Below are 27171 nucleotides of genomic sequence, written 5' to 3'. Positions count from 1 at the left end.
CACCAGCAGCAGCAGCAGCACCCCCACCACCAGCAGCAGCAGCAACACCAGCAGCACCACCACCACCAGCAGCAGCAGCACCACCACCAGCAGCAGCAGCAGCACCACCACCAGCAGCAGCAGCACCAGCAGCATCACCAGCAGCACCAGCAGCAGCACCAGCAGCACCACCACCACCACCACCACCAGCAGCAGCAGCAGCAGCAGCACCAGCACCACTACCTGCAGCAGCAGCACCACAAACACTAGCACCACAAGCACCAGCACCAAACGCCAGCACCCCCAGCCACAGTAGCACCACCAGCACCACATGTAGCAGCACCCCCAGCCACAGCATCACCACCAGCCACAGCATCACCACCAGCCACAGCATCACCCCCAGCCACAGCAGCACCCCCAGCCACAGCATCACCACCAGCCACAGCATCACCACCAGCCACAGCATCACCACCAGCCACAGCATCACCACCAGCCACAGCAGCACCCCCAGCCACAGCATCACCCCCAGCCACAGCATCACCCCCAGCCACAGCAGCACCCCCAGCCACAGCATCACCACTAGCCACAGCATCGCCACCAGCCACTGCATCACCCCCAGCCACAGCAGCACCCCCAGCCACAGCATCACCACCAGCCACAGCATCACCCCCAGCCACAGCATCACCACCAGCCACAGCATCACCACCAGCCACAGCAGCACCCCCAGCCACAGCATCACAACCAGCCACAGCATCACCACCAGCCACAGCATCGCCACCAGCCACAGCATCACCCCCAGCCACAGCATCACAACCAGCCACAGCATCACCACCAGCCACAGCATCGCCACCAGCCACTGCATCACCCCCAGCCACAGCATCACCCCCAGCCACAGCATCACCACCAGCCACAGCAGCACCCCCAGCCACAGCATCACCACCAGCCACAGCATCACCCCCAGCCACAGCATCACCCCCAGCCACAGCATCACCACCAGCCACAGCAGCACCCCCAGCCACAGCATCACCACCAGCCACAGCATCACCCCCAGCCACAGCATCACCCCCAGCCACAGCAGCACCCCCAGCCACAGCATCACCACCAGCCACAGCATCACAACCAGCCACAGCATCACCACCAGCCACAGCATCGCCACCAGCCACTGCATCACCACCAGCCACAGCAGCACCCCCAGCCACAGCATCACCACCAGCCACAGCATCACCCCCAGCCACAGCATCACCCCCAGCCACAGCAGCACCCCCAGCCACAGCATCACCCCCAGCCACAGCAGCACCCCCAGCCACAGCATCACCACCAGCCACAGCATCACAACCAGCCACAGCATCACCACCAGCCACAGCATCGCCACCAGCCACTGCATCACCACCAGCCACAGCATCACCCCCAGCCACAGTATCACCCCCAGCCACAGCATCACCACCAGCCACAGCATCACCACCAGCCACAGCAGCACCCCCAGCCACAGCATCACCACCAGCCACAGCATCACCACCAGCCACAGCATCGCCACCAGCCACTGCATCACCACCAGCCACAGCATCACCACCAGCCACAGCAGCACCATCAGCACCACCAGCCACAGCACCACAGCAGCACCACCAGCCACAGCAGCACCATCAGCACCACCAGCCACAGCACCACAGCAGCACCACCAGCCACAGCAGCAGCAGGGCTGATCTTAGAGGGGCAAAGGCTAATGGACTGGTATTACTACCACTATAACTACATCACTACCACACCAACACCAAAAGTTGCCCTGTTCCCATTATATATTATAGATTATTATAGATTATTATTATATTATAACTATAAGCATTTGCATTTGTTCAATTACAGGTGTTTCTATTGCTAAGAAGTGCACCTTTACTTCATGTTCTGTTCTAAGCTGAATACTGTCCATCAGATCGACCGGCACATTCTCTCAGGTGAATCTGCGAAAGTCGAGACAAACCTTTGGCAGACATTGAATCACTTTCAAATGCTGCACTGACAACATGATTCCACTGAACTCCGGGGTATTTAGCACGACGCTGCTGCCAGTTTAGAAGAACGCACCTTTAAGACTTTTGACACAGACGCATTCACCGACCATGGAACAGTTCAAACTAAAGATAACTGTATTGTTCTTTGGAAATGAGTGCACATCCTCGGCCTGGGACAATGGTGACGAACGTTTGTGACAAGCTAAAGACAATAAATGGTGGCAATTTGAGAACTAATTTGATCAGGACAATTTGGTTATGACGTGTTGAAGCAAGAAGGAGCAAACATGTCGAACACTGAAGATGAAGAAAGACAGAATTACGCGTTCAGGTAGAGTTTTAATCTGCCATGAAAAACAAATACAAATAAAATATGATTGTTTAACCTTTTCAATGTGTAATTTAATTAATCAAATGTTGTTGTTTTTATATAACAATTTCATGAATAACTTTGAGTAAGTGCTGCTCTTTCAGTTTACTCTAGAGTTCAGACTTAGGAGGAATAAAATTGACCCTTAAATGGCACTGATTAAAATGAATGTTAGAATATTCATCTTCTCTTCTTTAGTAGAACAGCTGTGTTGAAACATGTCAAGATAATCACACCATCTCTTATTATCTGATATAGAAGAAGCAACTCGTCCAAAAAGTCTGTCTTGTTTATATCCGTGAAATCAATCCTGAAAGCCATTTTTTAATAAGTTTCTGAAAGTAAATAGTGACATTTAAACGAAAAATAAGGTCAATCAACGTGCAAACCAACCGCATGTTTTCACCGACTCTGCATTGACTTTCAACATCTCAATTAAAAATGCCTGAGGTGCAAAGATCTTGTTTAAATTACCATTAAATAAATTGCACAGCCCGACATTGCATGAAGCTCGAATAAATCACTGCAGATTAACATTTGACGCCAAACTGGACAATATTCCGTCTGAGATCGGATCAAGATTCTTTGTTACACGACTCGGTTTTTCCTGTGTTTTCTGGAAAAGGAAAGGCCCCTGCACATTTGTCCTCAGGGACACAAAAATACTGGTGCCAACGTCTAAATAAATACTCTTTCCAGGCAAACCTCGAAATGTTTAATTCTGCAGAAATCTGAGGACTTCCATAAACAAGTTCTTGGTAACTTTTCAAAAACATCCGCCGCACAGGTCAGCAATTGAGTCATGACTTGAATTGGATATGGGTTAATTATTCATGTTTGTGTGAGTACTTGTCCTGGTTTGAGCCCAGTTTGATCCTGACGGAGACTTGGTTTTGGTCTAGTCCTGGTCTAGTTTTGAGTTTAATCCGTTTATGTAAATTACTGTCGTGAGCGCACCCTATATCTGACCAGATCGTGGTCAAAAAGAGCCGGCAAAAACACACGCGCGCCGCCAGCACAGAGGCGCACATGTGTCTAAAAATAGTCCCAAAGAGCTTGATTTAGTGGCTGAGCTGGTCTAAACACGCGCTGGCTCGCTCGCTCGCAGCTCGTAAAAGTGACGCGATTCAAAACAGGATCAAGATCAGATCTGAACAAATAGTGCCTCTTTATTGGGTGGGAGTGAGAAAACAAGCCAAGCCCTGCACTTTTGGAAGGATTGTGGGAAATTCACCTCTGGCCTGATAACACATACTTTCACCCTCTATATCAAGTTCTGTTTTTCTATAATTGCACATGATTATATAGATTCAAAGTCATGTTTTACAGGCTACATTTGAGCGCTTTTTGTTCTCTTTCTACACCTTAAAGAAGACATATTATCATTTCTGTTATTTACTAAAACACCTGATTCTCTGGATGGATTACTTTAATTAATTTAGTGGTATAGAGTATAGTCGTAGTGTAATATATCTTGTGAAAACATAATTGTTTTACCATAACACGCGATTTACACGCATGGGTAAAGAGTGTTAGTCTAAACCTTTTGAAAAGACATTAAAGATTCATCACATCATCTACAGCCAATGTCCAAATAATTATAATTAAACCGCAAACTCAATACCACTATACAACTGAACAGTGCTATTTTCATATTAATACCCCCCAAAATAACCAACATTTATCCTGTTCCTCATAAACTAGGGATGTCACGATATGAAATGTTTGCGTTTCGATCATTGTGAGAAAAAACATCACAATTATTGCGTCCGTGACCAAACAACAGTGACATCTTTCATTTTCTCTCATTCCCTCGGTCTGACGTGTTACTTTTCCTGAAGTTTGTGACCGGCTTTACTAAATTTAACTTTCTGAAAAACAAAAAGACGTGAAATGTGACAAAAACACGTTCTTTACATTTACGTCTATTTTTGGATGAGAAATTGAACTCAAAATACATAATTTTGCTTCTAAAACTGTCACAATGATTATTTTCTAGGTTCTTATGATTACATTGTGACCTTAATAATCACGACTATCCATTAACCTGATAATCGTGACATCCCTATCATCAAAAAACTCCCATTGAGTAAAAATAACCAACCACTACATATTAATGGCACAAACTGGCCGTCCTGCTTCTGGGTCACGCCGAGCTCAGCAGGAGTGAGAAGCTGGTGATGTCAGCTGCGTTGGCCTGGAGATGGAGCCCATCTGGGTGTTTACATGTGAATTAGGGCACAGGAAGAGCGGGAGATGGTTCACTATAAAGGTGCGCTTGTTTCAAATGGATTCCTGGGCTCGTGGTGAGAGTCGTCCGTTTGACACAGACGGGACTGTTCTCGGCCAATGGCACTGCTCCGACCGACTCTGACTCTAACTAAAGTCTGTGTGCAGCAAAAACCAGAACATTATTCAATATGCAGAGCTATTTCCTATACAAACTTATATATACACTTTTTGCGCATCCTCCATCCTCCTTCTACTGCTATTAGAATACTACTACTACTACTACTACTTATTCCACTCATTCCAATACTCTTTAGATGCATCGACATGTGTTTATATCCAAGTAATAAATAAGTAATGTTTTAAATAAGTAATAAACAATAGGCTTTTTAATATGGACGGAACAGTAACTAAAATACTGTGATTTCGTATCATCAGAAGTCCAAAATAAATCGAATTACAAGCTCTTTAGCTCAAAGGTTTTTTTGCAGCAGCTGAAACAGTGAGTGAACTACACAGACCATGATCCTTTGCTCCATTTCAGAGCAGACAACATGAAGAAATAACTGTGATCAAGTTATTTATTAAGCACTTTTATCTTCATTCTTGAAAAGGAAAAGTAGCATATATACAAGTCCGTTTATAAAATATTACAGTAAATATTGTACCGTGACATTTAGATATTACAACGTTCCTTCTTTTAAATCACTTGTACTTGTACTGCAACTACCTCTTCTACTACTAACTATTACTTACTACCATCTCAAACTATTACTATTACACACAATTACAAACAATGACTTACTATTACTCACAAACTATTACACACAATTACTTACTAACTACTAACTAACTATTACTTACTTCTATGAATAACTATTACAAACTATTACTTACTAACTATAACTCACTTTACCTAACTACTATTACAAACTATTATATACTATGACAAATTATTAAACACTAGTACACACTATTACTAACTGTTAGTAACTATTACAACTCATTTAACAACTCAATTATTACTTACTACTATTACTAATTATTATTTATTTACTCACTATTACTAACGATTACTTACTACTCCTACTACCTCCTCCACACATTTGTTTACGTCCATATAGCACCTACGTAATAAATTGTATGCCTTTACTTTTATTGCACTCGAGCAATAGTAGTAAATCTTGAATAGGATATAGAATATAATAGAGACATTTATTGTTAGTTTTATTCAAACCACCATTACATATTCATGTGCAATTACTGTCGGGATCACATGCAATGGTATTCATTTATTTATTTATTTGTCTATGGGAGTTTTTATTTATTTATAGGAGATCTTCTACTGAAAGTGTTTTTCAGACTTCCTATAAGTGATCTGTTCTTCTGTATCTACCTCTGTATCTACCTGCGTTGCACCAATGAAATTTCCCCATGTGGGACAATAAAGGAATATCTTATCTTATCTTATCTTATTAACATATTCACCATGCATCACTCTCGGTATTTTCCTACATGGAACTGGCAAAGAAAAAACATTCTGCGCGTGGCGTCGGCCGAGCTTTGCCCTCACAAGCCCCTTTTTCTGTGTATTCATCTCCATAACAACACATTATACAGTCAGTAAACGGCCCCACAAATGAAAACAGAGGAACCGCAAAGCTGCACCGGCTCCACCCAGGGACAGGCAGCCACAGCACGCTGCTATTACTGCTAGTACTACTATTACTGCTAGTACTGCTATTACTGCTAGTACTCATATCATATCATATCAATTTATTTTTGTAAGGCCCAAAATCACAACAACAGTTGCCTCTGAGGGCCACAGGGAGAAATGAATCAACAATGTCTGTGGTGGCGATGAAGTCAGACAATGTCTGTGGTGGCGATGAAGTCAGACAATGTCTGTGGTGGCGAGGGACGATGTCCCAGGGTCCTCCGTCCTTAGACTCTCCTTCTCGGCCAGGAAAAACTACAAAAAAAAACCTCTTTGGGAAAAAAGCTGTTACTACTGCATTACTGCTAGTACCGCTATTACTGATAGTACTACTATCACTGCTATTACTGCTATTACTGCATTACTGTTAGTACTGCGCCTACTGCTAGTACTGCATTACTGCTAGTACTGCATTACTGCTATTACTGCTAGTACTGCGCCTACTGCTAGTACTGCATTACTGCTAGTACTGCATTACTGCTAGTACTGCATTACTGCTATTACTGCTATTACTGCTAGTACTGTATTACTGCTATTACTGCTTTTCCTGCTATTCCTGCTAGTACTGCTTTTCCTGCTAGTACTGTATTACTGCTATTACTGCTTTTCCTGCTATTACTGCTAGTACTGCATTACAGCCAGAGGAAAGTCTCCAGACCTCCACTGCCATTCACTTTCACCACCTAATAAACGAGGGCATAAGTAGCTAATGACTTTACATTTCATTCAAGCCCCGCCTCTTCGTCGTGGCATTTCACCGTAACAAGCAGCATATTGTCATTTACGCGTTTTTATTGTTGAAAAGTGGCAATGTGACGTTTTAAAACTCTTCATGTGTCACTCGCCGTCTTCACGCCAAGTACAGCTGAACATTGTGAAAGTGAAAATGGTATGTTGAAAGCTACATTGCTCATAATTATTCACATTAAAGGCACACTCTGTCTGTCACCCGCTTGTCTCCATGGCGATGTTATTGCTTGGGTGGTATGTGGCATTAAACATATCTCCGATCAATTTTGTGGAGCGACGACCACGCTCACAGCAAGTTTTCCAAAGTATTTTTCCAGCAAAAAAACAAACATCTGCATTAAAAACAAATACAAGATACAACGTTAATGCCACACTGAGGAACATTCAGCAATGACATCCACCAGTTAGTGCCCCTTTTTTATTCCTGATTAATTGACAAGAAAAAACTAATTTATATGGGTTTAAATGTGAGATTTAATCATAATTTAGTGATCACAGATGGCTTTATTATTACTATTACTATTATTATTATTATTATTAGTATTACTATTATTATTATTATGACTATCATCATCATTATTATTATTATTATTATTATTATTACTATCATCATTATTATTATTATTATTACTATCATTGTTATTATTATTATTATTATTACTATTATTATCATTATTATTATTACTATTACTATTATTAGTATTAGTATTACTTTTATTATTATTATTATTATTACTATCATCATCATCATTATTATTATTATTACTATTATTATTATTATTATTACTATTATCATTACTACTACTACTACTATTACTACTACTACTACTACTATTATTATTATCATTACTATTACTATTATTAGGCCCGAGCGCCACAAGCTGGCGAGAGGCCTATTAATCTCGTAAGGCCGTGCGAAGCACGGCTGCGAAAGTGCGCACGTAGTGCGCACGAAATCGAGCGCGAAGCGCTCGCCCACTTCCAAACACTCACTAACGCACTCCTTCACTCACGCACGCCCCGTGCATACTAATTAATAGTAGGAAAATGGAACAGTACCGTTGTAAACGGGCGAAGCCCGTGCAAAAGTGCGCACTAAACGAGCACTTTAAATGGGGATGACGACCGCTTCGCGGTCGTCATCCCCATATAAAGCACTCATTTGCCCTAAGTAGCTCACGAATACGTTCCCCATCTCTTGCATGTTCCATGCATATAAGCATGTAATGCAAAAAATGAACATTATTACTGTATAGAGGGCCAAAAACACAAAGTGGGCGGAGCCCACTCAAAATTAACGAAAGTACCCGTCAGTGACCAGGGACCCACACCATGAGGTAGGAAAGCGCGAGCGCTTTCCGAAAATGTATAGTTTATGATATTTGAAAAATGGGAAACATTGTTTTCGCATCGGAATATTCTTCTTCTTCTTCTTCTTCTTCTTCTTCTTCTTCTTCTTCTTCTTCTTCTTCTTCTTCTTCTTCTTCTTCTTCTTCTTCTTCTTCTTCTTCTTCTTCTTCTTCTTCTTCTTCTTCTTCTTCTTCTTCTTCTTCTTCTTCTTCTTCTTCTTCTTCTTCTTCTTCTTCTTCTTCTTCTTCTTCTCGGGACCAACCCCCCTATTTTTCACCCAGTGAACATTGACGAAAAGTCACAAAAATTTGCACACCTCTAAAAATCGTGCCTCTCTACATTCTGGCTATTTCCCTTTTCTAAAATAAAAAAATTGGCGCGTCAGCGCCCCCAAATGTACCAAAAATGCATTGAGAGATTGGAAATGACCCAAAAAAAATCTGATCGTAGAATCATGAAATTTGGCGCAGAGGTAGATGGTGACAAGAGAAGTAAAAAATATTATTACGGCAACGCCGTCCGCCCAACCAAATGTCGGCCATATTGCTTCAAAAATGGCTAAACATGATTTTGGAGTTTTTCCAAACGTCGTACTTTTACGAACTCCTCCCAGGGCGTTGGCCCTAAAAAGCTGAAATTTGGTGAAAATGCTACTGAGGAGTGGGACATCAAAAGTTATCCAAATTACATTGATACCTCTCACGGTCTCTGTGCGGCGAAGCCGCAAACTGTAGCTAGAATTTCAGAAATCTCCCATATTTAAAATTTCTGCCGTTTGCGCAGATAAAGTCCGAATTGCGTCAAATTAGAATCAGTTGTTAAACTCTTTGCCCTAAACCCACTTGAAGTGAAATAAATTCATTTGGCGCCACAGCGCCCCCTACAGATTTTATATGGAGGTTAAATGTTTAGTTTTGCGAAATTATATGAAATTTGACACACAACTCAATTTTAGCATCCCCATCAAAAAAGTCAATGAGAGCCATGTCATAATTGTTATGGCGTTGCCGTAACGATGACCGAAACCTTCCATGTTATTCCAATGGGGAAATCGCCAGAACATGTTTACACTTTATACTTTCACAAACTCCTCTTAGGGCGTTAGCCCTATTAACCTGAAATTTGGTGAGACTCATCTTCAGGGGTGGACCATCAAAAGTGATCCACATTTTTATTCAAAGAGTCACGGTGTCTGTGCGGCAAAGCCGCACATTTTGCCAAAAATTCAAAATAAAATAGCTTTTTGATGGTAAAACAAAGGGGAGAAGATGTGACAGCGTCACAGATTCAGCAGTAGGCGCAATAAAAGAACAATTGGGGCGCGTTAGCGCCCCCTCCTCTTGCGGCGTGGCGGCGGCGTGGCGAGGGCCGATCATTGCCGCTTGCGGCTATATTTATTATTATTATTATTCCTCCAAAGTCTGAACTAAAACCACATGATTTTCTTGATTGTTGAAATAAGATTTGTCTATTCAAAAATTCAAGCATATTATTGATGATTTTAAACAACTGGATCTCAATTTCATTACAAGTTTATTGCACAGCCGCATCGGAGAGAACAATGCACTTGAAGTCAGTTTTTCCTTTCATGTTGAACGGCCCGGTAATAAGAGCCACATGAATCATAAACCAGGACAAACGCATGTGGACAGCTCCGTGTTAAACTACGTGACATCGTGACGTCACGTGAAGCCAAACTATTGTCGCCGGGACAAAAGGCGCAAACGTCTGTGCGTGAAGCGTGTGAATGTGAGGAAGCGGGAGGTCGTTAGCTCCGAGCTCACGGCGGCGGACCACAAGTACAAGTGCTATGGCTACAAGTTGAGCGTTTCAACGACTAAATATGAATGAAAGTGACGAGTGAAGAACGTATCCGAGTTCCACCAGAGACCACATACAAACAACAACAGGAACACGTCTTTCATGTCTCATAACACGAGTCAAATGATAACGGATTTAGTTTAAACCTTGAATTACATCAGGAATTGTGTTAGCGGAGGGAATTATGGGAAAATAAACAGAAGCTAGCGTTCCCCCTGAGCGCGATTTGACGCCTGGAATGTTCAGAACGATGATTTATGGACTTCAAAACGGCACAGGAAAACCGGAGCGCTTTCTAAGGCTCAGAAGGAGAGGACCTGCTCAAACTTTTAAAAACTTTACGACAACAGAAAGACTGAGCGGACTGAATCGTAACTAAAAAGGTAACGCTAAATTATACGTTCCTGTCCAAATGAAGAGCGGCGCAGTTACGGCCTGATTTCAATCCCAGCATGCACAGCACAGAGAGCCATCTGTTCACTGCTGCTCAGGCCCAGGACTTTCCACAGGATACGCTCGCTGAGGTGGACCAACCTGAGTCCAGACTACAGGGTTTTAAGCAGGGGAAAGTACTTTGTCTTTCACGTATTTACAGTACAAAGACATTCACCGTGTAAAGCTTCATCTCGGACAGTCCAGATGGAAGCTCCTGGGGCTCAAATGTATTGTTTTGAGGTTTTTGTCGACAGATATTCTCTAAAACAAAGACCAAACTTATTCTCATGACTTGAATGTTTAGAAGTATGACAATAGCGGCCGCAATGCTGTAGTAGTCTCCAAGAAGCAGCAACGCATAGTACAAACAGTACCACAGAAACTAACTAAAAACTATAGAGTCAACAAAGCAACAGTTCTGTCAGTCATTGATTGATTTTGTTCTAGGCTTAAAACCAGATGCCCTTCCCTCTATTTTTCTAGTCACAGCACATTGTTGATACGATTCCTGCAGCTAAATCTTAATATTGGGTATAAAAGAGCTGATCTAAAAAAATTCCATATTTTCCGACTTTTTCCACAGTTTGGCCGGGGTGCGACTTATACTCCAGTGCGACTTATATGTGATATTATTCATTATTTTCACACTGGCAACCACAAGAGGGCGCTCTAGGCTCTAAGCGATGCAGAAGAAGAATCTGCACTTCCTCTACCTCTGGAGTTTGTGGAGTTGTTTAGAAGTGACACAGAGGAAGAAGAATTCAATGGATTTAGTGATTTGGGGTAATACTGATGCTTTGGTAAACTTGTTAGCATATTCTTTATGTTACGTTAGCATACGTACACCTATTCACCATGTTCTCTAATCTGAGAACATGGTGAAATGTATGTGTTGATCATCCAAAAAAGATGATAAAGTTATTATTCATTCATTTTTATGTTTGTGGGCACTTTAACAATCCTGCCAAAATCGAGAAATATAGTGAGTAACAACTATGAAATGACTTTAATCCAAGTTATCCAACAACAAATCTAATCTATACATCTGAGAGCAAACATCACGCGGTCAGTGCGAGGTCAAACGAGCTCTTATCGGCTTCTACTTTTCACCTTGGCCACAACACAAAGGAGGAAACGCCATTTTGTGGTGATGATTTGACTCACCCGGACAACTGACCGAGCATTTAGCACTTAGCGCACGTCACCGCTTCTGAACACGCAAACTATCTGTGACCGGTCCTTTTGAGCCGTGGTGGAAGGAGTGCGTAAAAGGAGCGAGTAATTAAATCGTTTTGAAGTTTAAAAGTGAGTAGAAAGATTTTTGGTCAAAACAGCAGCAATTTCAATCAAAATCCAATTTTTTCTTGTGAATTTTATGTATATTTGTGTTTGCTCGTAGCCGGAGCTTGAACCCAAAACTTTAAGGCTGAAGAATGTCATGAACGGGAAAAATACCATATGGAAAACTTTAGATACCTACTTTAAAATACAATAAAGTAAAAGTACCGTATTAGCCCAAAAATGCATGATAGAGAAGAAAAAAAACATATATAAGTCGCACTGGAGTGTAAGTCGCATTTTTGGCGGAAATTTATTTGATGAAATCCAAGACCAAGAACAGACATTTTATCTTGAAATCCAATTTAAAATAATAACATGAAAAAAGGTGCAACTTATAGTCCGAAAAATACGGTAAAAAGTATCCACTGCTACTGAGTCATTTCAATATAAAAAACATGCTGCTGTTTTCTTTTAAAGGTGCAATATTTTCATCAAAAACCTGTGAAGGGTTGAATGACAGTGGAAGGGCATCCAACACAATATTTATACTGCACTACAATAGTTTTATAGCACTACAAGTATCTGTTCTACTTTTCACCTTTTCCACAAACGAGGAGACGCAACATTAGCTGAAAATTAGCTGAAAATTCTCCAGCCTCGTCATCGCTTTGTGTGTCAAAAAGACCAGAGTGCTACCAAACAAACAAACAAACAAACAAACAAACAAACATGCTAACAGAGTGTGACCGTTACTAAGCCACTGCAGTATTACAGTTTAGTGCATTAAGTATTCACGTTTGACAAGATTATTTGAAGACCGCCGCTAGCATGTCTGGAATGTTCCGCAGTATAACATTAAACATATACATCTCCATGGACACAAGTTACAAGTCAGATCCATGGAGAAACAGCTCGCTCTCAGTCAGAACGTCCAGTGTTTTCTATTCTGTTACGCATAGAAACACTGGTAATTGAAAATATGTGGAAAACAATAACCCATACACGAGTTAAAGTATCTTTTTGGAGATTAATGATTGATAATACATATATATATATTTGCTGGTAGTGTTTTGTACGTCCAGTAACATGTTGTGTTCTTGGAGGATAAAGTTAGACATGACGAGCTCCAAGTGCAAATGACATTTCACAAAAACGCAGTAAACATGATTATAGTTAAGTACGTTCTACACATTTTGCCTATTTTTCCCCAGTTTGACCATTTTGGTGACGTTTACAATTGTACTTCCTGGTTGGACATACTTCCTCAACTGTTCCCTAGCAACCATAATGTAAACAAGGGCCAACATCCATATCAAGTACACAACAGTTATGATTCGACCATTAATAATACCTGACAAAACCGTTAAATTATCGTTTAAACAGATAAATGTGTCTGTCGTGATGGAACGTCGCTTATTGATGACATAGACAGTGTCGTGTCGTGTTTTTGGACTCGGCTCCACTTCCTGTAACTGTCAACACTTCAAATTGTCTTTACAAACCGCCAATTGTTATAAAACTATGATACGCATTGACCACAGCGTCCATCCCGCCAAACAAAGTCACGATTGGAAAAACGCAAATCACGCCCTTTAAATCCGCCTCTAAAATAGTCCCGATTGTCGCGTTTCGGCTCCTGTGATTGCACCGCGACCCCGAGCTGCCGCGACGATCGATCGGGCTGAACAATCTCGACCCCGGCGTGACCCCCGCTCGTCTTTTAGCGCTCGTCCCGGCAGCGTTTGTACCCCCTAGGTGAGACCCAGCCTAGTTTTTCACACTGCTCCATTTCCTCAGCCTCATCGGGGGCGTGTGCGGCGTGCGCTGACCTCCTTTCACCGCCGCAGCCTTTCAGACGCCGGGCCCCGAGACACGGACGTGACGCCAAGAGAGACGGATCGCGCGCACGGTTGTGTTTTGTGGCGCTGTGTCGTCATTAGAGGTGTGTACGATAAATCAAAGAGGAGATAATGCTGTGACGATACTGACATTTCTAACTCGATCCTCCATAAGATGTTCAATACTACGATAACAATGCAAAAAAAATGTCGTTTTTAGGTCAAGGTTTTAGATGTTTTAAGACATTTTCCACACAAAATTATTCTTTATGTTTCTTTTTTTTTATGAAACGTTCTGATAAATCTCAAGATCATTCTCACACAGGTCCAGTCTGTGATTGTGTTTAAGTATTCATTAAGTAGTCATTTAGATACTTGCTCCGATGAGTACAACTGTATGTTGAAGCTATGCAAAAATTAAATAATGAGTACATTGTGAAAAAAAAAAAAAGGCAACACAATGATTTTAAGAAAAGATTGATTAAAAATGAAAAAAAGAAAACATTTAAATGTAAATAATATGCAGTAAACTTACAACAAAGTGGCACAATATCATCTGACTATTGTTATTGGGATACTCAGGATATTAATAGACGTATGTATGTATGTATATATATATAATTTATAAATCATATTAATATAAGGGTTTGTTTAACATGTGGTTCTTACAATTGGTCTGACTCAGATCAAGCCTTTGAAACAGTTACACATCATAAACAAAGACATTGACACGCAAACTCTGGTGAAAGCGACCACATTCTGCAAGATCACGACAGATAAACGAAATATTATAACCAACGGTGCAAGAAGAAGGAGAGAAAAGTCTGTCGTAGTGAACGAGGATTAGCTGTTACGTCTGGTTATGTTTTAGTATTGATGCAATCGGAAAAAGAACACAATGTCTGAGTTTGCAAAGGTGATGGTGCAAAAGTGACATTTGAAAAAGCATATTTATGTAACACACATGATTTCCACCACGTAACTCAACATTATAGAATAAAAGATGTTCGGTGAGTGACTTCTACAAAACGACAGTCGAAAAAGCAAATAGATTATGAAAAGTGACAAACAAACCCACAGAGAGAGACTTTTCTTTTGTAAAGCTTTTTACTACGGTCGATGGGCTGTTAGTTAATGAAAGCCCAAAGTAGCACTCAAGATATCGTTGATTTAAAAATAACACGACTCAAATACGTTTAGATGCAAAGAAATATGTCACATTTGAGGACTTTGAGGGTGCGTTCACACTTGGCTCGAGCTCAACCCTGATGTAGACTTAGTTTGGTCCTGTTCTAGTCCTGCATTAGTCCTCCTTTAGTTCTGCTTTAGTCCTGTTTTAGTCCTGTTCTAGACCTGCTTTAGTCCTCCTTTAGTCCTGCTTTAGTTCTGCTTTAGTCCTGCTTTAGTCCTACTTTAGTCCTCCTTTAGTTCTGCTTTAGTCCTGCTTTAGTCCTGCTTTAGTCCTACTTTAGTTCTGCTTTAGTTCTGCTTTAGTCCTGTTTTTGTCCTGTTCTTGACCTGCTTTAGTCCTACTTTAGTCCTGCTTTAGTCCTGCTTTAGTCCTGCTTTAGTCCTGCTTTAGTCCTGCTTTAGACCCGCTTTAGTCCTGCTTTAGTCCTGCTTTAGTCCTGCTTTAGTCCTCCTTTAGTCCTGCTTTAGTCCTGCTTTAGACCCGCTTTAGTCCCGCTTTAGTCCCGCTTTAGTCCCGCTTTAGTCCCGCTTTAGTCCTGCTTTAGTCCTGCTTTAGTCCTGCTTTAGTCCTGCTTTAGTCCTGATTTAGTCCTGCTTTAGTCCTGATTTAGTTCCGCTTTAGTCCATGATGCACTGTTTAAATCATCATGGGCCTTTAAACATGCTCTTTTGCCTTGTCATCTCATGTTTTAGAACTCAGGAATTGTGTTGGCGGAGGGGAATTATGGGAAAATAAACAAAAGCTAGCTTTCCCCCTGACGTGCTATAACATAATGAGCGCAATTTGACGCCTGGAATGTTCAGAACGATGATTTATGGACTTAAAAACAGCACAGGATATCCCCGGATGTGTAACTGAGTGTTTTCTCAGGCTCAGAAGGAAATTGGATCTACTACCGTATTTTCCGGACTATAAGTCGCACCTTTTTTCATTGTTTTGCCCGGGGTGCAACTTATACTTATACTCTGGAACGACTTATATGTGAAATTATTTGTTATTTTCACACTTGCAACCACATTTCATACTCCAGTGCAACTTATATATGTTTTTTTCTTCTCTATTATGCTTTTTTTGGCTGGTGCGACTTAAACTCTGGAAATTGCGGTAAACAGGATTCATCAAACACACGGTAATGAAGAAATACACAACTCCGGGTATGTTTTTGATGAGGGAAGAATGTTAGAACACGGTTAAAAGCTCAAAAACTTAACATTTAGCATTATACGTATCCTTTACTACTACGTCATGATTAAACGTCAAGCCGGATGAGTCTGTGTGATTTCCCTCGGTCTGATGTCTATAAATATCCAGGGAGGGAGGGCAGTGTTGTGTGTGCTAACCTGTTAACGTGACCGTGGTTGGCGGTGCGGAGCTTCCTGATGACTTCCTCGCTAAAGTCAAAGTGCACTCGTCCCCGGGCGCAAGGTGAACGCCGGTACATGGCCCCGGACGAGGCGCACACACACATGCACGCAAACGCACCCTCATGCACACAGCGGCGGCCTCAGCGCACCATCAGGAGCCGCGCGGGACAACGAAACAAACACGCCCCGGGAGGAGTGGCAGCAGCAGTATTAGACGAAAATATAATATCAGTCATGCACATTTAAGGTAAGACGGCTAAAGCGTTCATTCATCATAGTCCAGAATCAAACGCACCTTCATAAAACTTAAAAAAACAGTTAATTTAGCATAGAAGTCATTCATAGTTCCGGAGTCACACAACAGTTTGGTCTTGACATTTCATCCAACGGCGGGACACAACCGTGAAAACAAACAGGCCCCAGAGGAGTAGGCAAACTTAAAATACGGGTCATGCAAATATAGCGAGCGCAGAAAGTTGAAGCGCTACTTTACTCTCCAACGCGGTGTCAACGCGCCATCAGAGCCACGCGACATCAAAACAAACACGCGCGATTGCACCGGGGCAACACAACGATAGAGCCACGAACGATTCACTGCAAAAGAAACAAGAACGAGCACGTGCGAGAGCAATAACGACGCAAGCGACTCATATACGGGTCAAACTAATTCTTCACATAACTCTGCATAGTAATCGCAGCATGACGTCGATGCCACGGAAACAATCAAACACCCGAAACAGCTGAGTCAGGCACTTATAGCTGGAAGGGAAAGAAAGACAGACAGAACCATCCATTCAAAACTCAAGACAAGCAGGTTAAAAAAAAAAAAAAAAGTTCAAATCATCCGGGCTCCATTAGCAACACATAAACAAAACGCTGCGTCCGCCGTGCATTCGCTCAACGACAGGGGACCGTGTCATCGCTCGCACCGCTCGCTGTCCTACAAACGAGCGACTGTGAAGTGACTGGCCACACACTTCCTTCCCTCTGGTCTGCCAGTGTCAGCCTTTAGATGTGAGTGGAAGGGAGAGAGCGCGTGCGGCGTCGGGCCCGGGGTAGAGCGAAGAGTGAGGGAGCGGCGGCGAAAACGCGGAGCGGAGTCGGAGCGGCATGTTGAAACGTCGCGTAAACGGTTGTAAATGTGTTATTAGCGGTCGGTGGAGCTGTAGTCGAGTAAAGACGAGGCCTGCGCATCGGTTATGGCTCTGAAAAAGGGTGTGGTGATGGTAAAAGCGCTCAATGATTAGAATTGCGTGCAAAAATAATGCATTTTATATGCAAAAACAACGAAAAGTCCGCGTACGAAAATACCTGCATTTTTATACGTGAAAACTCCACAAAGTCCAGGCTTTCACTTTTACAAATCTTTTACAAATCTTTATAATGTTGACAAAATAGTCGACTTATAAAATAAATTGGTACGGCATGTTAAACGTCACATAAACGGTTATAAATGTGTTATTAGCGATCAGTGGCGCTGTAGTCAACTAAAGACGAGGCCCATGCATCGGTTATGGGTCTGAAAAAGGGTGTGGTGATGGTAAAAGTGCTCAAAATGATTAGGATTGTGCGCAAAAACAATTAAAAGTTCAAAAGTACCTGCATTTTATATGCGAAAACTCCACAAATTCCAGCTAAGCCGCTCCAGGCTTTCTTTTTCAAATCTTTATAATGTTGACAAAATAGTCGACGAATAAAATAAATTGGTACGGCATGTTAAACGTCACATAAACGGTTATAAATGTGTATAAATCCAGGCTTTCTCCTTCTGCTGCTGTGCATAAAAATCCTTATAATGTTGACAAAACAGTTGACTAATAAAATAACTAGATTTTGATACGAAGTTAAAGGTTCAATACAGTTTTTGACGATGAAATTTAAATCTAAAAAATCAACAGACTGTCATTTTCAACACACAATAATACTCGCTTCTTTAATATTTCTTAAGCTATTTCGGATATAGATCGAGGTCAGTCTTAAACTGCAGAAAACGTCCAACTTTGTCCTATTTATGCACTTTTTTCGGTATAATTACCTGCTCAGAGGGTTTTAATACAGTTTTAGTGTAGATTAGTAACAGCGTGTAACGTTTTCTGACAATTCCAAGGACCACATGGTGAAAATAAAGACTATATTTACAGAATTATGGAGAGAAAACATAAAACGTTATAAGTGTTTCCTGATACTAAACCTGTATCAAGCTTTTAAAAAAAATCTAAATGGAAATCAAGTTTAAAAGAGAAGATAAGAGACCCATTATTTGCCCCAAAGTGGAGAGATACTAGAAATAATTTGCGTGTAATATGGGATTTGATAGACGCGCCATGCTGGACACAGGCGGGTTTATTTAAGGCGGTAATAATGGGTGAACGGGCAAAGCGGGTCCACCTTAACTGCGCCGTGTGGGCAGAAGGTGGCATCTGGCATTCTCGCAGGGGCCAGTGAGCAGGACGACGCCGGAGCCGGAGCTAACGCGAGTAACGGGAGCGTGCGTGGTACAAAAGATGAACAAGGAATTAAATAAAATGTAACGTTACGCAGGGCAATATTTGAGTTTGAGGCGTAAACCACAAAAACGTCTCGATAATAGAAACAGGCCAATGACTTCCTGTTCAAAAGTGAAGCGCTGAACGGTCTGAGCAGCAGATGTGTGTCATTATCATATCAACTTGTTTCTTGTGTTGGAAAATGCTCGTGCAGCTTTTTGTGTGTGAAGACAAAAGCCTCAAATGCAGGACAGTACGGGATGACTCAGACGTGCATGAATCGAAATGCAGGACAGTACGGGATGACTCAAACGTGCGTGAATCGAAATGCAGGACAGTACGGGATGACTCAAACGTGCACAAATCGAAATGCAGGACAGTACGGGATGACTCAAACGTGCGTGAATTGAAATGCAGGACAGTACGGGATGACTCAAACGTGCACAAATCGAAATGCAGGAAAGTACGGGATGACTCAAACGTGCACAAATCGAAATGCAGGACAGTACGGGATGACTCAAACGTGCATGAATCGATAAAAGCCTCAAATGCAGGACAGTACGGGATGACTCAAACGTGCACAAATCGAAATGCAGGAAAGTACGGGATGACTCAAACGTGCACAAATCGAAATGCAGGACAGTACGGGATGACTCAAACGTGCATGAATCGATAAAAGCCTCAAATGCAGGACAGTACGGGATGACTCAAACGTGCACGAATCGAAATGCAGGACAGTACGGGATGACTCAAACGTGCACAAATCGAAATGCAGGACAGGACGGGATGACTCAAACGTGCACGAATCGAAATGCAGGACAGTACGGGATGACTCAAACGTGCACAAATCGAAATGCAGGACAGGACGGGATGACTCAAACGTGCACGAATCGAAATGCAGGACAGTACGGGATGACTCAAACGTGCGTGAATTGAAATGCAGGACAGTACGGGATGACTCAAACGTGCACAAATCGAAATGCAGGAAAGTACGGGATGACTCAAACGTGCACAAATCGAAATGCAGGACAGGACGGGATGACTCAAACGTGCACGAATCGAAATGCAGGACAGTACGGGATGACTCAAACGTGCACAAATCGAAATGCAGGACAGGACGGGATGACTCAAACGTGCATGAATCGAAATGCAGGACAGTACGGGATGACTCAAACGTGCGTGAATTGAAATGCAGGACAGTACGGGATGACTCAAACGTGCGTGAATCGAAATGCAGGACAGTACGGGATGACTCAAACGTGCACAAATCGAAATGCAGGACAGTACGGGATGACTCAAACGTGCACAAATCGAAATGCAGGAAAGTACGGGATGACTCAAACGTGCACAAATCGAAATGCAGGACAGTACGGGATGACTCAAACGTGCATGAATCGATAAAAGCCTCAAATGCAGGACAGTACGGGATGACTCAAACGTGCACGAATCGAAATGCAGGACAGTACAGGATGACTCAAACGTGCACGAATCGAAATGCAGGACAGTATGGGATGACTCAAACGTGCACAAATCGAAATGCAGGACAGTACGGGATGACTCAAACGTGCATGAATCAATCTTAAGACAACTTTGAGTAAATTAACGATGAAGAAACACAGTTATAACGCGATTAAAAGCTCATTTGATTCTATTTTACTGTGTAGAAATGTGGAGTTTATTAGAATTTGTGTCAAAGTGTTTGAAAATAAAACATTTCAAGGGTCTTTTTCCCCCCCAATACATCAGAGTCATCGTTTTCATAATTTTAAACATTGTCCAGATGAAAACCTTTGAAACCTTTGTGGGTCAGCCCTCACACTGAATTTATATTCTTAAAAATAATAATAATAATGACAAAAAATAAATACATAATAATAATAATATTAATAACGATAATAATAATCATAATAATAATATAATAATAACTACAATAATATGATGATAATAAATAATAATAACATAATAATATATAATAATAATAAAAATAATAATAACAATCATGATAATAATAATACTAATTATAAAATAATAATAATAATAACAAAGAAAATAAAGAGGATGTGCCACTTTCAAAAAAGAGACAGAATCAGCTTCAAAAGGAGACTGCACAGAAGTTCATCGTGATCGTACAGAGATAAGTGTTTTTTAAAGTTATCTGTTCTTTTCTTCTGTATCTATTTGCGTTGCAACAACGAAATTTCCCCATTGTGTGGATAAATAAGGGCTTATCTTATCTTATATTATAATTATCTTGCTAAATCAATTCAAACACATCACATGTCGCTGCGGGACCCAGCAGGTGGCGCACACTCCACCAGAAAAGCTACATAATGCACCTTTAAGCACAGCACAAATGAACGTAAAATCAAACGACGTTGTATAATGGAAATATAACAGAGGCCGTTTGTAAATGAGATCTGAAGAGAGTCACTGCTTTTGTTCTCATTTGACTCAAACCTGGACTCGGCAGCAGGCCTGTAACAGACGGCACAATCTGGACATTCAACACAAAATACTTACAAAATATCAATCTACAATAGCGCTGTTGATCTGCCCGTCAGATAGAAACAAGTCAAATACAAATATATATATATCATTTCACAGTACAAACATTTGTATGGGAATAATAATACAATTTCATAAAGTCATGTTTCCATCTTGTAATTTACATTCACCCATATAAAAGGGAAGGTGTGTGAAGTGTCTTGCTTAAGGACGCTCCAGGCCTGAATAATTAAGCAAAATATCTAATTGTGATAAGAGTCACACTTTATGCTTATATACCGTATTTTCCGGACTAGTCGCACTTTTTTTCATAGTTTTGTCCAGGGTGCGACATATACTTATATTTATACTTGTATACTTATACTCCGGAGCGACTTATATGTGATATTATTTGTTATTTAATATCGCTTTGCATACTCCAGTACAACAAATGAGTATAAGTGACACTCTTTATATATGTTTTTTTCTTCTCTATTATGCATTTTTTGGCTGGTGCGACTTATACTCCAGTGCGGCTTATACTCCGGGGGGAAAAGGGTATAAATGTACAATATCATTAAGTGCAATAAATAAATAGCAGAATTAAATGCAGAAGTAGTTAGTTAGTTGTAGATGTTAATTAATCAACCGTCTTAATATATTGTACTACAAAAATTAGGTAAATAAATAGGTAAAAAAATTAGGAAAGGTTTCCATTAATGCAAAGAAAACATACATGCGATGAATACAGAACCCCATTGTTCCAGCTTTAATTTATCAAACGATAAGTCGATATAGTAATTGGTTGGTTTCTGCTCAAAGTTCCTAAACATGAATAGAAATATGAACAGAAATATGAACTGATGAACACACAGGAAGAATCAAAGGCCTTTCAGAACGTGTAGAAGTCTAAACTCAGTAGGTTTTACACGGAATAAGACTGGACGTGTCGTTGTTTGCAAATGGATTTCAATTAGATTTCGATTTACCGCATCTTGCAGCTCTTTTATTCACGGATCAAAACTGGGATGGACAATAACTCTGACACGGGAACCACCTACACCGAACTACACCCGCTACACACCAGAAACACACACACCAGAGTCATTATAATGGCTCTATCCAAACATAAGGCCTGAAGCGTGTGAGAGAACTATTACGCAACCTGCAAATTAGTGCACTTACTGTAAACCTGGTCTGAGTGACACCCAAAGGTGCCACACAAGACCAGACAAGCGCTTTATGGAATCATTTTACAGATCACGGGCACTAGACAGAACAGTATGGAGGTTCAGATATCCCACAATGCACCGCTGCGTCTCAGTGCGGGAGAAGGAGGAATGGAGCAGAGGCCTCGGGCTGGGAATGCTCGACAAACGCTATACTTAATGGAGTACTACTTCACATGCTACTACTTCATACTACTTCATGTACTACTACTTCATACTACTTAATATACTACTACTTCATACTACTTAATATACTACTACTTCATACTACTTCATGTACTACTACTTCATACTACTTAATATACTACTACTTCATACTACTTCATGTACTACTACTTCATACTACTTAATATACTACTACTTCATGTACTACTACTTCATACTACTTAATATACTACTACTTCATACTACTTAATGTACTACTACTTCATACTACTTCATGTACTACTACTTAATGTACTACTACTTCATACTACTACTTCATATACTACTCCATATACTACTACTTCATATACTACTTCATAAACTACTACTACTTCATATACTACTCCATATACTACTAATTCATATACTACGACTTTATATACAACTTCATATACTACTACTTCATGTACTACTACTTAATACTACTTAATATACTACTACTTCATATACTACTTCATATACTATTACTTCATATACTACTTAATATACTACTACTTCATATACTACTCCATGTACTACTACTTCATATACTATTACTTCATATACTACTACTTCATATACTATTCCATATACTACTACTTCATATACTACTTCATATACTATTACTTCATATACTACTTCATAAACTACTCCATATACTACAACTTCATATTCTACTTCATATACTATTACTTCATATACTACTTCATATACTACTCCATATACTACTACTTAATATACTACTCCACATACTACAACTTCATATTCTACTTCATATACTACTCCTTCATATACTACTTCATATACTACTACATATACTACTACTTCATATACTACTCCATATACTACTACTTCATATACTACTACTTCATATACTACTTCATATACTACTACTCCATATACTACTACTTCATATACTACTACTTCATATACTACTTCATATACTACTTCTTCATATACTACTCCATATACTACTACTTCATATACTACTACTTCAAATACTACTTCATATACTACTACTTCATATACTACTCCATATACTACTACTTCATATACTACTTCATATACTATTACTTCATATACTACTACTTCATATACTACTACTTCATATACTACTCCATATACTACTACTTCATATAATACTTCATATACTATTACTTCATATACTACTCAATATACTACTACTTCATATACTACTACTTCATATACTACTCCATAAAATAAAGGAAAACTTTAAGTTTGACAAACGCAAAACAGCGTTATCATAAATGTACGTGTTGTGTTATTTATAGAGCCTTTTAAGACAGTTAAGGTCGCCAAAGTGTTTTCCAATAAAATAAATAATAAAATAAATACAAAACCTTAGTACAATTTCAATTAACAAAGCAAACAATAAAACCAACATAACAAATAAAGTGCCATGACATTACTGAGTCTGAATACCGTATTTTCCGGACTATAAGTCGCACCTTTTTTTCATAGTTTTGTCCGGGGTGCGACTTATACTTATATTTATACTTATATACTTATACTCAGGAGCGACTTATATGTGATATTATTTGTTATTTACACACTTGCAGCCGCATTTCATACTCCAGTGTGACCTATAATTGTATTTTTTTCTTCTCTATTATGCATTTTTTGGCTGGTGCGACTTGTACTCTTTTATCATTCTGTGTCATTTCGTCATCAGTTAAATTGTGAAAAACAAAGGTGCTCGACTTTTCGGGTTCCTTTTCTTCATGCAAATTGTACAGCTTTGCCTAGAATGTTCCGCAGTACGGCATTAAACATTTATCTGTTACTGTAAATCACACCCACAACCTCTTTGCCAATGATAATTAATGCTGTAAATAGATTGGTTTCATTTTGATCACCGCCGGCAATTATTCTATTCAAGTTTAATGTTATTGAAATACTTCCTCAACCTGAGTCACGTGATTGACGTTTATTATTGACCGAGTTTAGACAAGAGGCTTTAGATGTCCACTAGAGGGCAGTGTTGGACCACTTCACCACATAACCAAGTGTCTATGGGTTTCAGAAAGACAAATATTACATCTTTTGAGTGGGAAAAAAGTCTAATAAATGTAAAAAGCTGAAACCATCTGTTAAATATCAATGATACCGTCCTACAAAAAAACAATTGTGACTATTTCAGAAGCAACAGTTAGTCTTTTTAATTCAATATAGTGAATATATATATATAGTCATATAGTCAGTAAAGGAAAAGCACTTTTTCTTGGTGTTTTCGTCACATTAACTTTGTTTTGTCATTCAGAAAGTTTGATTCTCCCAAAGCCGGTTACAAACTTGAGGAATGATAACATTAAAAAAATATAGATTTCACTGTCGCTGGGTCATAGTCTCAGTAATCGTGAATAATCATTAAATTGTGGCGCCTTTTTCCCACAATAATCACACAACAACAAATGATGCGAGACATTCCTAAAAGCTGGTCCGGATTAGCATCTCGTACCGACTTTTGACAACACAACAAGAACTAACGGCGAACAATAATGTCGTGCAAACAAAGTACATACACAGCAAAGACGCAACACTATGACACACTTAATCTAAATCCCTAAAAAAAATCCTGGTTATGAACAGATTAGATTCAACAATGTTTTTTTCTTTCTAAATTATGACTTATACGTTACATAGAAGAAAGTACCATTCAGTGTATTTATTTAGCCGTTCTTGTGGTATTGAAAGTATTTCCTTGGAGACGTCATCAAATTAGACTTTTGGACATCGTGGCAACACTAACCTGTAATGTATTTTTAATTTCTATTAGTTTTGTTTATTTCATTAGTAATCAGTAAAAGCATGTCAAGTATTGTCGAGTATTTTTACTTTGGACTTTTGACTTATTAAGTAAAACAAAATGGAAACAATATAGTTGGTAGTTATGTTTAGTTATCAAGTAAAATACAGTTGATTAATTTTAATGCTTGGAGCTTTTCTTCTCACGTTTAAGTGTTTAATTTGTCTATTAATTTATTACTTAACGAATAAAAGCTGCTCAAATCAAGACGAGCTATTTTATTTGGTTTCTGAATAGATAATGTCAGTCACCACCAGAGGGCAGTAGTGAATATGAGTAAAAGAAGAAGAAAACAAAGCTGTGTATTTCTTCATGGCTCCACTAGATGGCAGTGTGGGACAGCCGCGTCGAGCTGGGAATAAGAACTGGAGAAGGTCGTGAAGTACAAGTGAAGTACGAGTGAAGTACGAGTGAAGTACGAGTGAAGTACGAGTGAAGTACGAGTGAAGTACGAGTGAAGTACAAGTGAAGTGCCGCAGCCGTTAAATACTACAAAGTGTGATTTCAAGACGTCAAGCAATTTGGACACTTTTCATCAAGAAGAAAACTGTAAATAGACTAAAAAAAACATTAACATCAGCCTGTGCAAGTATTTATTTATTTTTTTACTATGAAAGTGGTCTCCCTCGAAAGCGCAGGTCTACAATAATGCTATTACGATATACATAATTTAACAGCACTTAGAAAAGCAAGAGAACATAGTGGAACGTTTGTGGGCGTCGCCATGACAAAAGCATCCTCCTGAGAACAACAAGAATCATCTGTTACTTTTCTGATCGTCCCGGGCCAAACGAAGCTTCAGGAACTATGGAGAAACGTTACTTATGAACATATTATGAATTATATTTTGAATTTGAGTCCATACCAGTGTTTCTACGTGTAAAGTATGTATTTTTTGTTGGATTTAGAGTCAGCTTTATAGTATTTTTTGCCCTCTTTTGAGTTGGTCGTAGTTACATCGGGGTTTGAGTTCTATATAATACATAACAGACGTGTTTTAGATATAGTTTATGATGATTATTGTCCTGTTTTAGACCTGGTTTGTATCTGGTCTGAGAAGAATACTGTGAAACTGTATTTAGTTTAGAGATTACTGCATTGAAATGTGTTTTACATGGCCAAATCAGAGTACTTCATTCTGAATACTTTCACATTGAGTCGCAGTATATTATCATTATAGTTTAACAAACAACGACACAGGGTTGAAAACGGATTTGTGTTTGTTGTGCATTTATTTACGTGTAATACATTTATCACTGATTATAAAAGATCTAAATCTTTTATTTCTCACTAATTACAAGCAGTTTGAAGTTTAAAATAATACTATAATAATAATCAAATACTTTTTTCTGGTCTTTGTGTACTACTATTTCATATACTACTACTTCATATACTACTACTTCATATACTACTACTTCATACTACTTAATATACTACTACTTCATATACTACTACTTCATATAGCCTCATATACTACTACTTCATACTACTTCATATACTACTAATTCATACTACTTCATATACTACTACTTCATACTACTTCATATACTACTACTTCATACTACTTAATATACTACTACTTCATACTACTTAATATACTACTACTTCATACTACTTCATATACTACTAA

General features: G+C 39.8%; 1 protein-coding gene across 3 annotated transcripts in view; it reads right to left on the bottom strand.

Annotated features, from left to right (window-relative positions):
* Positions 1–27171, bottom strand: part of pde4ba (phosphodiesterase 4B, cAMP-specific a) — a 266818-nt gene that overhangs the window by 121234 nt on the left and 118413 nt on the right. The window contains exon 1 of one of the 3 annotated variants that reach the window (XM_072439009.1): positions 16309–16493. The exons of the other annotated variants lie outside the window; for them this stretch is intronic. Coding sequence (XP_072295110.1) covers positions 16309–16436 — 128 coding nt within the window. The 5' untranslated portion in view covers positions 16437–16493. Of the gene's footprint in view, positions 1–16308; positions 16494–27171 lie in introns of those variants that run through there. 3 annotated transcript variants of the gene reach the window in all.

The sequence above is a fragment of the Eucyclogobius newberryi genome, unplaced genomic scaffold (assembly GCF_026437365.1).
Source record: "Eucyclogobius newberryi isolate DKJ021-1_F unplaced genomic scaffold, fEucNew1.0.hap1 SCAF_9, whole genome shotgun sequence".
NCBI lineage: Eukaryota > Metazoa > Chordata > Actinopteri > Gobiiformes > Gobiidae > Eucyclogobius > Eucyclogobius newberryi.
The sequence above is the reverse complement of the archived record's forward strand: the minus strand, read 5'-3'. Positions and strand labels throughout refer to the sequence as shown.